Below are 16501 nucleotides of genomic sequence, written 5' to 3' on the forward strand. Positions count from 1 at the left end.
GGTATAAATAATTCACCCCTCAGGTCAGCCGTTAAGGTGGAACACTAAAAAATCTTGCACAATAGGGAAAACACAACAAGTAAAAACGAGTTTCATCTGTGGCCAGAGTGGAGTCTGGAGGAAACGTGGCATTAAAGATGGAAATTATGGGATGAAAGACTGCACTAAGAATAGAATTGCATTTCTTTATTTTTATCCACAAAAACATTCAGTCTTTAAGAGTTTCCAGATCTCCCACAGAAAAATAGAGTAAAAAATAGTCTAATAAGGATAATAATAAAAAGCCACATCAAGATTTAATTTAAGATAAAAACTTTTAAATCAGATTATCTATAAAACTTTACTAATTTAATTACATATACACTAAGACATTTGTGTTTTTGTTCCATAAATTGAGTTATTTGGAAATATGAAGGCATGAAGAGATAACATTTTCTCATGAAGACTATAATTATATCCAGTCCTGGGGAGTCTTGCTGCACAGTCTGTTCATGTGTCTAACAAAATTTTTTGTTTTCCCCACAGTGATTAAGCCTGAAATAGGCTCATCTGAGTGCAAACGCTTAAACTTATAATTCTCTTTTTACATTAAAACAGGTGCTTAAATATTAATGAAAATAGTTTCATAGCTTCACATGATCATTGCTGTTTCAGGGCAACTTGTGAGATGAAATAAACATCTTTTGTGTTATTTTTCACTTCCAATTTTGAAAACTACTCCTGCACATATGATGAAGCCACCATATAAATTTGGAATATTCAAAGATCTAACTCCTTCCCTTGCTCCCTTCCTCCCTCCCATTTCTCCCTCCATTCACTGTTTGCTCCATCTTCACTCTCATTTCTGTCCTCACAATCCAACCCATCTCTACTCGCTCTTTTATCATTTCTCCCCTCTGCTGTCCCTCTATTCTACCCCTCCATCTCCTAGGTGAATGATGCAGTAGGTTACAAGTGGCCCTGGGTGTATTTTGTCACCTTAATCATCATCGGATCCTTCTTTGTGCTAAACTTGGTTCTAGGGGTATTGAGCGGGTAAGGGAAGGGTCAAAGATGATTCGAAACTAACTTCTCTTGTCACTGTTCTTGGAGAGTTATGCTCCTAGTCTCCTTGCTCAAAGGAAATCTTTCTCCTTTCTTTTTCCTGCATGTGCTTGTATTTATGCTGAATGAGTACAAAGCATGTACTGTATGAAAAAGTGTTTCCATATAGTAACATTTGCAGACATTTGTGTTGTCACAGATCTTGGCGCTCTTCCAAGTGAGCAATGTACACTGCACATACATTTTAGCTGACTGTAGTGAAATTATTAGAGCATCTGGCTCCAAGACCATTGAGACCTTTGGGGTATTGTCCCTCTGTAACTACAAGGCTACGCTGCGGCGTCTGAAAAATAGTACTATGATCATGAAAAGCTGTGTTCTCGGCACTGCAGTGGTAGCACAAAACACTATCATCCCATTTAAGCTAATGGAATTATAAATAATTATAAGAAAAGCAGGAGACAAATCAAATCAGTGGGACTTTATAATGGATTAATAGACCTAAAATGCAGTTAATATAAATACCTGTAAATAGAAATAAAAATACTTTTGCACTTATATACAATTTTTTTAATATACAGTTGTGTTTAAAAGTACAGCTGATGTTGCCAGTGCACACTTTAAGGTCAGGGTGAGTCTCACCCCTTGACTGACTGACCTGGATCTGACTTGGTACACCTGGTGATGTGGCAATGTCATTGTGGTAAGAAGTAATAGAGGTCTATCTGGTCCAAACAGCTTGGGGAGGTTTGGCTGTCTGGCTCTTTGTCTGACTTCTGACTAATGATGCTGTCAGCATACTACACAGCCTGACCTTTTACCAACCGGTTCCTCCATGGTGTGTGCGTTTGTGGGTCTCAGATTGGCATAATAACTAATGGCTAAACAGGAACATGGGTGTGACTCTGTTTCAGAATTGGATGTAATATGTAAATAGAAAGAATAGAGAGAGGGGTTGGCTTGCGGAGAGATAAAATGTGATTTAAGACATAAAGGTGAGGCAGTGAAAATGAGAAAATTAGCGTGAAGACTCAGAGTTTGGAGCTCATAGCTGCAGTCCCATTAACATGCATTGTGTTGGTACACTGAAATACACAAATACAGATCAATAGGACTGGGTCTTCTTCTAATGTTCTGACAAGCGAGACAATAGCAGGTTGTCCTAATGCTCATCGATCTGTTTTGGGTGTTTCAGTGTGCAGCCTGTAGCTCCATCTGTGCTCTCATCATTCCTCTAAATTTCACATTTCGCTTTTGGAAAGAATTGCATAACATCTGAGTTAGAATTTATAAATAACCCTAAAACCTATATGGGAAACTTTTGTAGATTTGTATAACTTCAAAAAGTCTCAAGATTGCAATTCAGAAGACAGATTTTTTTTCCAAGATATTTTTAGCTAACACTTACAGGGCTGTGAGGCTTTTGCTGCAGTTATTATTTCAGTGGATATTAAAATGTGGAGTTCAAGCAAATGTTCCCAAACCTCCAGTTTCTGTCATCCAAACGCAGCTGGTAATCAAATATTCATTAATTCTTTTTTTTTTTTTTTTTTTTGCTATGACACTTAGAAAGAAGTTCACTGTTTTCCACACCCACTTTCAATTGTCTTAAATAATTTCATGAATTTCCTCTTTGTCCACATCATCCCCCAAAATCTAGCACAAAACATATTGCACACATGTACCGCACGTCCTGCTGAAATCCATGTTTTAGGCTGTTTTAGTTCTGTTCTTAATGAAGAATTGTATATTATTTAAAAAGAGAAAAAATACAACCTTTAAATAATATTATGTATGGAGCATGGATCTAGCAGACAAAAGGTCTGGAGCTCAGTGGTGTATGTTGTCCAGTTTGTACATCCCTACACATACAAGCTCTTGTTGTAGGTTGTGTTAAAATACAACTAATAAGGACAAAAACGTTATATAGTCAAAATGAAAATGTGTTTTATAAATAGAGCAATAATTTGCTATTACCACAGTCAGTGTGGTACACCGTGGCACCCACTTTTTTAATGGTTTGCATAAGAAAACATCAAACATCAGCATGAATATCAAGTTGACTTGAGCTATGTATAATCGTACCACATAATTTGAGTAGGTAAAATCTAACCAACTCATTATAAACAGTTTAAAGCATGAGGGAAAAAAGTGAGTTATCGTCATATCATCTGAAACTGAAATGCATGAGACAATGTGTGAAAAAGTCAAGTTAATCTGGTTTCTCCTATTCTAATTTGATTTGCAAGAAGCCGCCATGCCAGCGTGAAAACAAGTCAGAGCTGGGGTCTTTAACTGGTGTTGATCAATGCTACAGCTACAGTTACTGTGAAGTATGTGCATGTATGACAGCCTGGTCTGCGTGAAAGAGCTTTGGAGGCAGAACTGAAGCACAGCAGAGAGGAAGTGACCTGCAAGTTCTGTTGTTTAAATATTAAAGCAAAGTCCTTTCTTCTTTTCAAGGTTATGCTTCAGAGCTGACATTTAGGGAAACTAAAAGCACCATTTTTCCATCTGCATCTGCACACCAATATCTTTCCTTCTTGGCAAAACTTTTCTGCCTTTACCTTTTTTTTCCTTTGCAGGTTTTCCTTTATTCCTCACAGTTGAATGTTCATTGTTATTACAATAATGTGAATTTTGGCACAACCATCAGTATAGATTTTCAGATTCTTTCCCCTGTTTCTTGTCTTTTTGCATCCCCATCCTTCTTCCCTATTCCCTCCTTCTAGAGAGTTCTCAAAGGAGAGAGAGAAGGCCAAGGCCCGTGGTGACTTCCAGAAACTCAGAGAAAAACAGCAACTGGAGGAAGACCTCAAGGTAGGCTGCTGTGTTATTTGTTTTGTGCATGAGTATGGGTGTTCAAGGTGAGCATTACATTAAATAAGTCAGTGTTACTGTTAAAGCTACTATTGTATGTTCTCATATCATCTATCAGTGTTGAATGTCAGGATGAATTCAAAGAACCCTCTTAGACAAAATAAATGGGCAAATATTTCATTAATCAAACACCAAGCAGATGCCTGTAAACACTGATAACTGCAGTTTTGGATTTTTTGTTGATAAGAAATCTAACAGTGTTCATTCGTGTTTCACCCATCAGTGTTCCCCTTTTTCTGTGTGTTCAATGTAGGGCTATTTAGACTGGATCACTCAGGCTGAAGACATTGACCCAGAGAATGAAGAGGAGGGTTTAGACGATGACAAACCCAGAAACCGTGAGTGCTACCGTATGTTATGTGTGTGTATGTGTTTTTAACAATTGAGGAAGGCCTTCTATAATGTAGTCTTACCAAAGTGTGGTGCATATGTGTATGAGTGTGATTTATGATTCGTTGGTTGGGATATTTGATTAGGAAATTGTGTATTTTTGTGGAAGGCTAGTTGGAATGGCTGCACCTGAGGCAAAATTATTCTAAGTGCAACAGAACGTTGTGAGAACAGCTGTGCATGGAAATGGATTTGCACAAGTTTGTGCCACATCTGGTGTTTGGTCTTACCGCAGTCTTCCTCACAGGGCACAGTCAGTAAATGAGCAGCTGACTTACCAGCAGGATGACTGACAGACTTAGAAGATATCAGTACTATCTGCTAGTTTTAGTTAAGAATCCTCTTGAGGTTTTAAACCTGTTTAGATATTAGTGGAATGTGTCAGACTACATCTAATAGCCTCTGGGTACACAGTTTCCCACACACAATCCTGCACCTATGCAGACATACACACTGTAGGTATATACCCTTAGGAATCTGTTCACTTGTGTTTTGACAGACATGTACATGCACAAATTAACACCTTGTCTCTCCACAACTCCCCTAGCACGAGGCAGCCACATACGACACCTTTCTCCACATGTCTTAGCTGTGGTTAATGTAGAAGTGTGATACCAAAACACTAAATACAACATGAGAGAAGGACAGTATAAAATACCTTCAGTATATAATACTATAAGTTGTTGTATAAGGATTTGGAGCTCATCTTGCTTGCATTTTAAATGAATAACGAAAACTTAATATGCAGAGGCAGCATACATTGTGCATACTTTTTGCACACAACCGGCTCATCTTGCCAGTCTTGTTTCTTTCTGAGAAACACAGATGACCACCAAGGAAAAAAAAGAAGAAAAACAAATGATAGACTTATCTCAGGGAATTAACATGGTCAAAAGGGCAGCGACCCAGTGTTCATGAAAAGAAAGCACCCGTGTGGCTAATCTGTAACAAGTGTCCTCACCTGTTACTAGTCCAAAATTAAAACATGTACATCTGCTTTTTGTAAATCCAAGAAGTCGCCCATATTTATAATATATATAAAGGTATTAAAACTGTGAGGATCTGTCAGTTGAGAGATTAAGTTTATTAAATGGCATTACTTAGGCCATTAAGAGTAGATGATGTGACAAAATGATGCATACAGATGATCCAGAGTTCTCTAAGGGACAGATCAATCATTCCTCTGTTTGCGAAGGTGGAAAGAAATCAAGTCTCACTCTTTCAGTTGCTCTGCCTCCCTCTCCTCGTTGGATGGATCCTCCTGTGGGAAGATGAATGAGAGCAGTTTGTCCCTGCTGCCCAGGACATTTTACATAGGCTGGTGCATGCACAGCACTCTTGTCTGAAGAAGTGATGGGAGACCCCGACAATAGAGGAGAAGATTGAAGGATAAACCAAGACAAGATAGTGGCTGAAAGTGTGTGTGTTTAGTATTTCACCAAACTAATATGTCAAACCAGTAATCATGTATCTATCACTCCATCTTTAGAGTGCCACAGAAGCACAACATTTAAGCATGAAATGAACTTGTCCATACAAAGACAATGTTTGTGTCTGTGTTCCTTTGCAGCATATACAGTTCACCACACAGCAGTGAGCTGTCATTTGAATTAATTTCCTCTTTTACTGCTTATCTAAAGCTACATTTTGCCTGCATGAACCTTATTCCAGGGTCTAGGGTTTCATTTCTAATGTGAGAACTAGGGCCTAAACAGAGTTCTGGAGGACAAAAATTCACCCATGAAAATTCCTCTGCCTGAGTACTTTTGAGATTACTTTGGCTCTTCAGGTGATGCTTGCAGCATTAAAGTCTTCTGATTGGTTGAGTATTTTGATCTTTGCCTCCTGTGTCAAACACAACCTCAGCTGGTAAAGTTGTGGAACAAAAGAAGTTGTTACTGTAAATACAACTTTATGTCTTTTATTATCCTCTTGATTCTGAGATCTGACTGTTGATTTACACATAGTCACAATGTGCCACAGTTTAGCTACATTTTAGTCATTTTTTTCTTGGTTATATCAAATAAAATGGAACAGCTTCGTTGGGTTTTCAGCTGTGTTAAAAAACAGTATGTGAGAGTACAGAGTGGGAGGGAAACATTACTGTACAGCATAGAATATAACAAGTCAGTTAATTTCAAATCTATTTATATGTGTAGATCTATTTTTATGTTACTATTTAATTCATCCAATTTCTCTCCTATTCAGCATGCAAGATGCAACAGTTGCATACATTTCTAAAAAGGTGATCTGCCATTTTTAGGAGACTCCGGCTGTTTTTAGCAGCTCTCTGTGTCGATCCAACTTTGCTTTATAATATTCCAAAGGTGTTAAATTGAATTTGGTTAACTGTATACTAAATTCGGTGGTAATATCTGATTTTCTCATTTATGTGTAAGTGATGATCACACCTCATAATTTTTCTTGTACCTTGTTTCGGTCTTGGATGCGTATGTGAGAAGATCGGAAAGCTTGCTTGGGTCAGTCACTCTATTGACACTCAGGACAGTGTCTGTGCATGTGTGTTTCTTACATGTGTATTCAGGCATGTATTCAAGTCTATTAAATCGCATGATTAGAGTTTGGACTGATCCGATCCATTATCGGTATTGGGTTCCAATATTGACCTGATTCACAGATAGGATATCGTAGCTGAATTCACCTCACCTTTCTGGTCCCTCTCGAAATGTCTTTTGACCATGTCAGGAAAAAAACAAAACAAAACAATAACAACAATAAAAAATTTTAAAAAGCAGGTGAACAGTCCACCACATTCAAACACAAGCAATCAAAACATTAATTGCCCTGCAAGTTCGAAAAGGAATGGGAAGAAGTCTGGACTTATTTATTTCTACCCCCCAACAAAATTTACCTTCCAACACGCCCAGTCACCTCCCTACTGAATAATCAAAAATGTAAATATACTAACATGTATAAGTATAACATCACTACCATTCCACTACTTTAATTAAGATACATAGACATACATATACAAACATAAACCACCAGTCAAAAGCCTGGACACACCCCCTCATCAGATCCAATCAGAAACCACACCCAAACTTCAGGCCGAATGAATATTATGCAGGTTTAAACCTACCAAAATATGTTGATGAAGAATCAGGTTGTGAATAATATCCATTGTAACTTGTATGTATATATATATATATATATATATATATATATATATATATACATATATATATATATATAATTTTATATGGTCTTGTTTTTACTCCGAGTTTCCAGTTTAGATGCAGTGTTACCAACACCCACACTTACAAGTCTGATGAGGAATGAGCTGCCTTTGCAAAAGTAGCATGACACTAATTTGGATGTATTTTAGTCTGGAAACATAAAACGCAAGATTTGCAACTTAAAAGTGTATGTACAACCAGAAGGGAAAAGTAAATAGCCTGCAGCAAGACATTCACTAAGCATTCCAACGAAACTGTAAATTTCCAGCAGACAACGTGAAAACTGAAGGGATTAACCCACAGAAAAGTTGCTCTAATTCATTATTCTGGCCAATCAGTCTATCTGACAAGGAAAATTCTGGAATGCTGTGCCGATCCTGCAGATCACAGTCGGTCTGCTGTGACGTCAGTCTATCTAGTGTTCTCAGATTATTCACATACATCCTGCTTTTCTTTCAACACATTCATTTGATTTAAAAAAAAAATTATAACTACATTTGTTTTTTTAAGGTTATGAAGCAGATACAGACATTGTCTTTGATTTATTTTAGAAGGTTTTTTCTTATAAATTATTCTGGAAAACATTTAGAATCAATTACTTTTTTCTTACCACTTGCTCCCTTATTAACAAGTGATTTGTGGTTTGCTACAACCTAATGATACCTTACTCAAAAACAACATTGGCGGTTATAAAGATAATCACAGTAATGATCATGTAAACTGATTTGGTATTGGGAAATATCAGCAAAAGTATTGGCAGGTATCCAGATACCAGATAGGGAAATCAGATTGGAACCCTAAAAAGCAGATCAGTGCATCTCTACGCTTGATATTTTTAGAAAGGATAACCCTAACAGCACATTGACGGGATTGTACTATAAATCCCATTCTAGGCATAGGGATGCACCAATGTATTTGTTAGCTTGTCTGGATGCTGCTCTTAATATTTTTGACAAATTTGATATTTTGCCTTTTTTAAAACCATTTTATCAGCAGTTTCTCGCTGATTTGAAAAGATATAATATGTCACGTTATAGCTTCATGATTAAAAACAAAACATTGTAGGAAAACGGTTACTTAGCACTAATCATTGGGAAGCATTTAAAATGTTTTTTATTAAAGGTAGAGTGAGTAAGAATTACTAACATCTAGCGATAAAGATTGGTATTGAAGTGACTTTGAATACCAAGCACAGATCTGAATGGATGGTGGCTGTCAGTGGCCAAAATTCTTCCAGGTACAAACATGTTTCCATCTGTGAGTGGGTCCAGTGGCCTCAGGTGCATCAATGACTGCACTACAGGTAAATACTTCAGAATTCTGTAATTCTATGTCCCTCTTAAAGTCTTTGTTATTATCCCAAACGGTGCTCTCCCACCTATCAAACAAAGCAGGTAATGAAGTTAACCCTCAGGGGTCTGAGGTATCATTGGGCATTTTTTACTACTTTTAATTTGAACTTTATATTTCAGCTTCACTTTACCTTGCATCATTTGGTATAATGTGGTATCTTTCTTTTTAGCACAACCAAATGTGTGAATTGAAAGCTTTAATATTAATTTATTTATTTAAAAATCTAAAATCACACTAAAAACATCAATTTCAAGTAGAATAAAAGGTATCTTTAGTGTTAAAACCACCTTTCAGTAAAGACATCTCATCAATTTGCAATCAGAGTTACTAATGATGTTTTTTGTTTGTTTTCTAGAATATAAATCCTCTGATGACAAATTTTCTAAGGTTCAGATTTCTAAGCAAATTCATGCAACAGAGATCAAAAGACAAAATGGTGCAAGAAAGACACAGACTGTGTTGCTTTCATGGCAGAAAGGCCGGTAATATAAATTAAACTTGTAGATGAAGTGATAAAATGAGGTGTGACTGCATGGAGTTGTTTATTGCAGAATAAAATCATATTTCTATTCAACAGGTCCCTGAGCCAGAATGAATACTGTACATGTGGTGATATGCTGTGTGTGCATTTTTCTACTGTTGTGCTCTAAGCTTGCTCAACATGTGCTCGTACATAAATGTGTGTGTATTTGTTGTTTCTTGCTGAGGCGTGCTCTCTGTCCCCAGGTAAAAGCCATCATTTTCTGTCTCTACGTGGAGCCGTGAAGAAAAATGCGGCTTTCCTTCGTAAGGCGTGTGCGTCTGTCTGCATGGTCCAGCACTAGTTAAAGACTTACTGGATTCTAGAACTGCTAGCAGACTGCAACCTCTCTGCTCCTTTCTGTGCCTATACTTGTTTTTTTTTTTGTTTTTTTTTTTGCCTTTTTTCCTCTCCTGTTTATCCACTCCACCTCCACTGGAGCATCTTTCTCTGCACCCTCTCAAGCTTCAGTTCCTTTAGTGGATAGCAACAGAATCGCAACACTGTAAAATTGTTTATTCTCTTTGTCCTCCTGTCTTCCTTTGAACCATTACCCTTAAATCATCTCAAGGCCCTCAAGGCCATGTATATTAATATTCTCTCACAGTGAAGACATGGAATTTTGCCCCCAATTACTTACCTGGCTACAGGCAAAATTATATGTCTATTGCGTTAAAACCTCTAAAATGCTTTATGGCCTTTAACCTTAAATTATGTTTAATTGAAACATTGGGAAAATATTAGTACATGAAAAAGGAAGCAGGAAGAAGCAACAGTTTTACCATGTTGAGATGAAACAATTTTTTGTAGGAAAGGAAACAATTTGCAACTGCTTGACTTGTCTGAAACAATAACAAGAGGAAAATGTCACCACAGAAAGCAACTCGAGATATGTTTACATGCTACACACGACAAGAAAATGTGTTATTATTTGTGATGACTCAATCCTCTCCTTGTTGTTTCAGATTCCTTTCCCTAAAATCTCCCCTGCATCATTGCAAGCTCTTATGATAAAATAATGGGAGAAATAAAACTAAAATGGGAAACTTTTTCCAGGTGCTGGCCAGAAGGTATTTATCTTTGCTGGGGTAGCATTTGTTAGATGTCAGCTTCAACTTCCAGACAAACTGTTCCCAGTCATTTTGAATCAACTACTAGAAAAAAAGCTAACACTGCAGTGTAGTTTATAACCTTTTTACATTATATTGAGATTTGGGATGGAGTTTTTCTTTCACTTTTATAGAATTTCTTTGGATATATTAAAAGAACTTTGACATTCAGACATGAGTGCCTCTTTTTTTTTTTTTTTTTTTTTTTTGTTTTATTTTTACATCTAATATGAGAAGTAGACAGAGGCATAAAGATCTCTAAACTGGTAAACAAATGCACACGTACAAGGTGACCTTTTAGATTATTTTAGCATCATACATACTGTATATATAAAGTCCTGGTCAGAATAATAAACACCCCTGTAAGCACAGAATATAAAATAAAAAAAATAAAGAAATACAAATATGTAGGCTCTTAATAAAGGTTGTTGAACAACAAATGAAAAATAACATGAGGTATTTAAATATATATATATATATATATTACTAATTTATACATATTACTAAGACAATGCAAGGTGTGAAAAGAAAGTTAGAGACAAATACTTTGGTTCTTTCAGCAGGAAATCTGAAACACACTAACAGCCAACGTTTAAATATGGAAAACTGTCAGAGACAGAGTCCTATTTTGAACACCTTAGAGCGCCTTTAACAAGAAATCAAATCAACCGCTGCAGAATGGCTTCCTGCAAACTTTTAAGTGAGACCTCTGCACCAAAAGAGCAGATGCAAGTCATTTCTCGATGGCTACAGCCAGAAATTGCTGCCAGATATTCTGCAAATAAATTTTGGAGATATAATAATATAGAATAATTCAGTCAGATTTTTATTATTAATGCATTTAATTTCTCTACTGCCATTGTTCAATAACTTTGAACGTGCAGCTGAAATATTCTTTGGTTCTTTTGTATTTCTTTGCATGTTTTCAGTATAGAGGAGTAAATCATTTTGGCAAGAACTGTACATAACAGTGAGGTTTACTTATTTTTAGAGATTGCACTATTAATAAATGTTTTAGTATCTAAACACAAACATAACATAACTTATGACTGAAAAATGTAATCATTGTTTCCATCATGTCATTTTCATTCCCTCTTGTCATGTTTCTCCTTCCCATGCTCTGTGTTCCTTTTCCTTCATCTCATTCCTTGTCCCTGTGTCTCAGGTCTTTGGGGTTTACTCTAACAATAGGTATTAAACTAGTTCAGAGCTCTATTGAGGGGAAGCCACCATGTTATACTGTATTTGAAATGCTGTAGCCTTAGGAGAGACTAGAGGGCCTTGAGTGCTTTTAACCAGGTAGCATAGCAGCAGGTGGCACGCATCGATGTGAGGAAGCATCCAGGAAGCATATTTAGAGAGAGTCCTGATCTTTACAACTGAGCTCATTCAAGACCAGCCCATGAGTCAAAGTACACCGGACTGACACTGTTCCACATCATATCTTCCTCTCAGATATGATGGTGGTCAAGCACTTACAAACCATCAAATAATTCAAAACATAATGTAGTTTTTTTTTTTTATGTTTGTTTGTTTAACATGAGCAAATCTCAAAGGAATACCAGTGGAATGTTTTCATGGAGTTAGAAGAATGTTAGCACAAAGACACGTAGCATTAATTGTGATAAAAGAGGGCACAATAAACTAACACAAAATGCACCGATGTTCAGGTAAAGTCTGGTTCTGGTACCCAGCAGGGTTTACAATAAGTATTTTGAGGTGAAAGTAAAGGGATTGAATCTCATTCCCAACAGCAAGCAAAGACTGACACAAGCAATAAAAAGCAATGGATCATTTTTATATCAGTTTCTCAACCAGCCAACCCTACATTCTTTCTTTTCTCTCACCATCTCCCACCATCTAAGCGCTTACATTATTTCCTCCATCAATCCTTCTTCAGTATTATCCAGTCCCCCCTCCCCTTTTAAACACTTCCATTCTTACCCACCAATTCATATTACTCATATTACATCAGTATTCATCCTTCCTTCTACCTTTGAACATCATCAGTCACACATGTCTGTAGGTGACACATTGGCACTCTCTGTGTGGATTTATAAACTGAGAAAAATTGGTCTGGGAGAGCTTTCCACCACACATCTGCAAAAGAAACCCATCCCTGCAATGAACATTCAATACCTCTCGTAGTGTTTGTAGACCCAAAACTAAAATCTGCAGAAGTTTCATTAATCACAAAATCTCCATGGGGATGCAAAATCACAAATGAGTTTTGTCAAGTAATCCTTCAGAAATCCCTCTGCTTAGAAGCTGAAACCCTTCCAAACAGCTGTTAAAGAGGTTCCGTCCCTGGATCCAGCACTGATAATTATTTCTAATATGTTATTAATTTAGGCAATTTGTGCAATATATGCGGTGATTTCATTGGCTCGAGGGTGTATCAACGTGTCAACACATTTAATAAGTGGGTATACTATGGGCAAGACAAGTTTAGTCAATTATCTTTAAGAAATCATAATTTGAGCGTGTTTAACCCAGTGGTCCGTGCAATGCTTCAGTAAAGAGAACTGAATGCACTGTGTAGTTTTCAAGTGTGCATTTGGAGTGCACTTGAAGCCTACAAGTTTATAAATTCCTGGGCAAAAAAGTAAATTCCTGCTTCTTAGTTTGCACAAATGATTTTCCTTTTATTACTAAATAATCTGCATTTTTTTTCCTCTCTTTTTGTCTTTTTCTCTCCACAACTGTCTTGTAGTGAGTATGCCAGCCAGTGAAAATGAATCAGTCAACACAGACAATGCCCCAGGGGGAGACGTGGAGGGGGAGACCTGCTGCACCAGGCTAGCGTGAGTATACCTCACCCATTCTCACATACACACTTCTTTTGCTGCCTCTATTCCTGAGCTCCCTCAGTCCCCTTCTGTTCTCATGGATGAGCTCAAGCCTCTGTGTGTTTTTTCCTATTATTCCTGCAGTGTAAGCCACGGTACAAGTGGCTCCTCTTGCCTCTATCCAATGATCTATCTAAGCCACCCTCCGTCTCATCAGGCTGTTTGAGGTTTGCAGGCATTCATGCCCCAAAGGTTATTGGTGTGGAGAAACAGTAGGTTGTGAATGCACTCCGTACTGATAGCATTTTAATTTAAAATGGAGCTCACTACATGTATTGTTCCTAGAGGTGGAAATGACTTTAGACACTAATACTATACAACTAACCCTTTACGATGCAGACGTACCTGTCCCGGTACATGACTACTAATCAACAACATTGCAGCCATGTGTGCAAGCCCCTCCGTCATGAATGCCCACAATATACACATCAAATGAAAGCTCAAAGTCTCGTCTTTCTGATGATATAAACCATTTTGACACGCAACAACCACAGCGCTAACACTAAGCCTTTTTTACAGAAAAGCAGAAAGTTTAAATGTTGACTTTCCTTACCTTTCAGGCCTCTATAGGTCAAACATCAATATTTCCCATCAAGATTGGTCTCATTCTGTTCGTACAGGTTAGGAGAGGACAAAAAAATATTTTTTTCCGTGTGTTCTAAAGTGTATAACTTTCTATCAGTAATACTTACAGTGATTCTGATTGCTGTGGGTGAAACTAAAGAGTGTTACCTTTACAGAGAGCCCAAGTCTGTACTTACAATCCAGAGGGTTCAATAACAGCAGTAATTCTAATTTGGAAGTCATATTACAGGCGTTTTTGCCATAATGACCCCGCTTGATAAGGGGCTAAACAAACATTTTAAAAGATGAAGGTAGCTACTAGATCAAACAACCACATCCTTATTTTAATTTCAGTCTAGATTTTAGACCTTGTTGTATGTAGCAAAAGTGGAGTATTTAATGTCTGAAATATGTCTAATAGTAATCCACTTTTCTTCCTCTTTCATTCCTTTTCCTGTGACTCTGCTTCCTGTGTCTATCTCCCCTTCATGTGTTTGCTGGTAAAATGCTTTCTTCCTTTCCTGTGGGAGCACACAAATATCTGACTCACTCACTCCTGCTCTCCCCACTGTTTTCATTTTTTTTTTTTCTTTCCATTATTCAAACAAGAGAGTTGCTTTCTCTCTTAGACACAAGGCCTCAAAGGAGACGTGACCCCAGCGGGCCGCTACTTCAGTTCGCACAAGCAAACACCCACATACAAAGCTGTTCATCACTCTGAGCGAAGCAGAACAGAAGAAAGTTACGATTTCAAGCTGTATTGAAAAAAACTGTTGACCAGGAGGGCAGTAAATCCAGTTGGATGGCACACTGTTGTTTATCTGTGTGCTCGCTGTCCCATCAGTTATTTTGACTTCGTTATGGTGTTTGTATTTATTTCTACTCTGTCAAACCAAAACAACTCAAAACAATGCATATGTCATATCTCAGATTTGAGGCACTGGCAAAAAGGCCCAGTGTGAGTTGCTTGTGCAGTTGTTTTTATCAGCTGAGAAACAGAATTATTTAGATCTATAAGTTTCTCCTATATTTGCAGCTAATGGTGGGTTATAGATCTAACAAGACAAGATTGGTGGCTTTGATTCACTGGCAATAGACAGGTATGTCATCACCTGCACATATTTTGTGAAAGAACTTTAAAATTACTTTTTAGGTATTTCTGACAACGCATATATAATAACAAACCTGTAGTGATTAGTTTGGGAAACTTCATGGAAAGCTCGGAAACTACTGGTACCCTCCTCCACTGAAATCGTTTTACAGTAGAGTCAAAATGTAGAAATGTGGAATGTGTTCTTGAGGAGCGGAACGTCTTAAATCTGTCTCCCTGTGAGCATTTTTACTCACTACTTTAGAAATGAGACTTTGTGTTTGCCGGTTTTTCATCTAATCACTGTGGAGACACACCCCAGGACTCCAGCTACTTCAGCACCTGCTGATCTCTTAACTGAGACGGACACATGAGGAGAAGAGATGTATGTACTGTCAGGTCCCATATCCAGCCAGTCACTCACTTTCTTTTTCTTTCAGGCCGTCAGTGAGACATTTCATTGCTCCAGTCAGCTGTGTGCTCGGTCAATCAGTCAGTTTATCTGCCAAACAGAATGCAATGATTACTATACCGCTAAAAAAGATTCAATAGCACAAGTTTTTTGTTTTTCTTTTATTCACTTGCAAGTAAAGCTATTCAAGATTTAAGCATTCCTACAAGCGGGTGATTACTAAATTGAATTATTGAAAACATTCAGCCAATATTTAAATAATTTTATCTCAACAGATTACATGATTTCTAGGAAGAATACTTCTCTTCTCTTCTCTTCTCTTCTCTTCTCTTCTCTTCTCTTCTCTTCTCTTCTCTTCTTTCAAAATGTCTTCCATAATCTCTTGTCCTCAGTTCTTCATGTTGTACCTTTTGCTGTTACAGTGGTGAACAATCAACAGACATTCTTTCCTATGAATTATTTGTGTTTTTTGACACCATGATTGATTACTGGAAACACAAACTAAGCGTGTTTTCTTTTGACTGGATGCCACTGTATGCATATATGTGTTTAAAGGGGGTGATTTGTTCACAAGAGAAGTGAACAGTTCTCATGTTGTTATTTTGTACTCAAAGTTCTTGTCGGTGGTGCACTGACATGGACAAACATGTTCTTTGATCATCTGCGATGTTTGAAATAAAAACTTAAACAGAAAAGCAACAGAAAATGCAAACATCCTTTATGCAGGTTGGTCAGGAAACCTGTTTATCCATGTGTTTGTGATAATAAGGGAAGTTATTCCCCTTATCCTTCTCAAATCACCCCCGTCATGTGTACCAGTCTGTGTGTGTGTTATGTGTATATGTATAATCCATTTTGTTTTCTGTGTTCCAGAATTAGGATCTCCAAATCCAAGTTCAGGTTAGTACATGTTTACCATAGTCTTTCAATTCATCTGCTACAATGTCTCTGATCCTGTGCTAATTATACGGTTGCTTTTTGTATGTTTGTGTACAAGTGTATACAAGCAACTCGAACTAATTGACATAGCCTCATAGTTAAAACAGATAATTCAACATTACAAAACTAACAATATGAGACTTTTCTCAATTAG

At 37.2% G+C, this 16501-nt stretch overlaps 1 protein-coding gene across 1 annotated transcript in view; it reads left to right on the top strand.

The window, feature by feature from the left end:
• The window catches only part of cacna1c (calcium channel, voltage-dependent, L type, alpha 1C subunit), a 175725-nt gene that overhangs the window by 124300 nt on the left and 34924 nt on the right, over positions 1–16501 (top strand). The window contains exons 8-12 of the mRNA XM_041977041.1: positions 932–1035; positions 3777–3864; positions 4178–4262; positions 13207–13297; positions 16282–16308. Of these exons, the coding sequence (XP_041832975.1) occupies positions 932–1035; positions 3777–3864; positions 4178–4262; positions 13207–13297; positions 16282–16308 (395 nt within the window). The remainder of the gene's footprint in view (positions 1–931; positions 1036–3776; positions 3865–4177; positions 4263–13206; positions 13298–16281; positions 16309–16501) is intronic.

The sequence above is a fragment of the Melanotaenia boesemani genome, chromosome 23 (assembly GCF_017639745.1).
Source record: "Melanotaenia boesemani isolate fMelBoe1 chromosome 23, fMelBoe1.pri, whole genome shotgun sequence".
Classification (NCBI taxonomy): Eukaryota; Metazoa; Chordata; class Actinopteri; order Atheriniformes; family Melanotaeniidae; genus Melanotaenia; species Melanotaenia boesemani.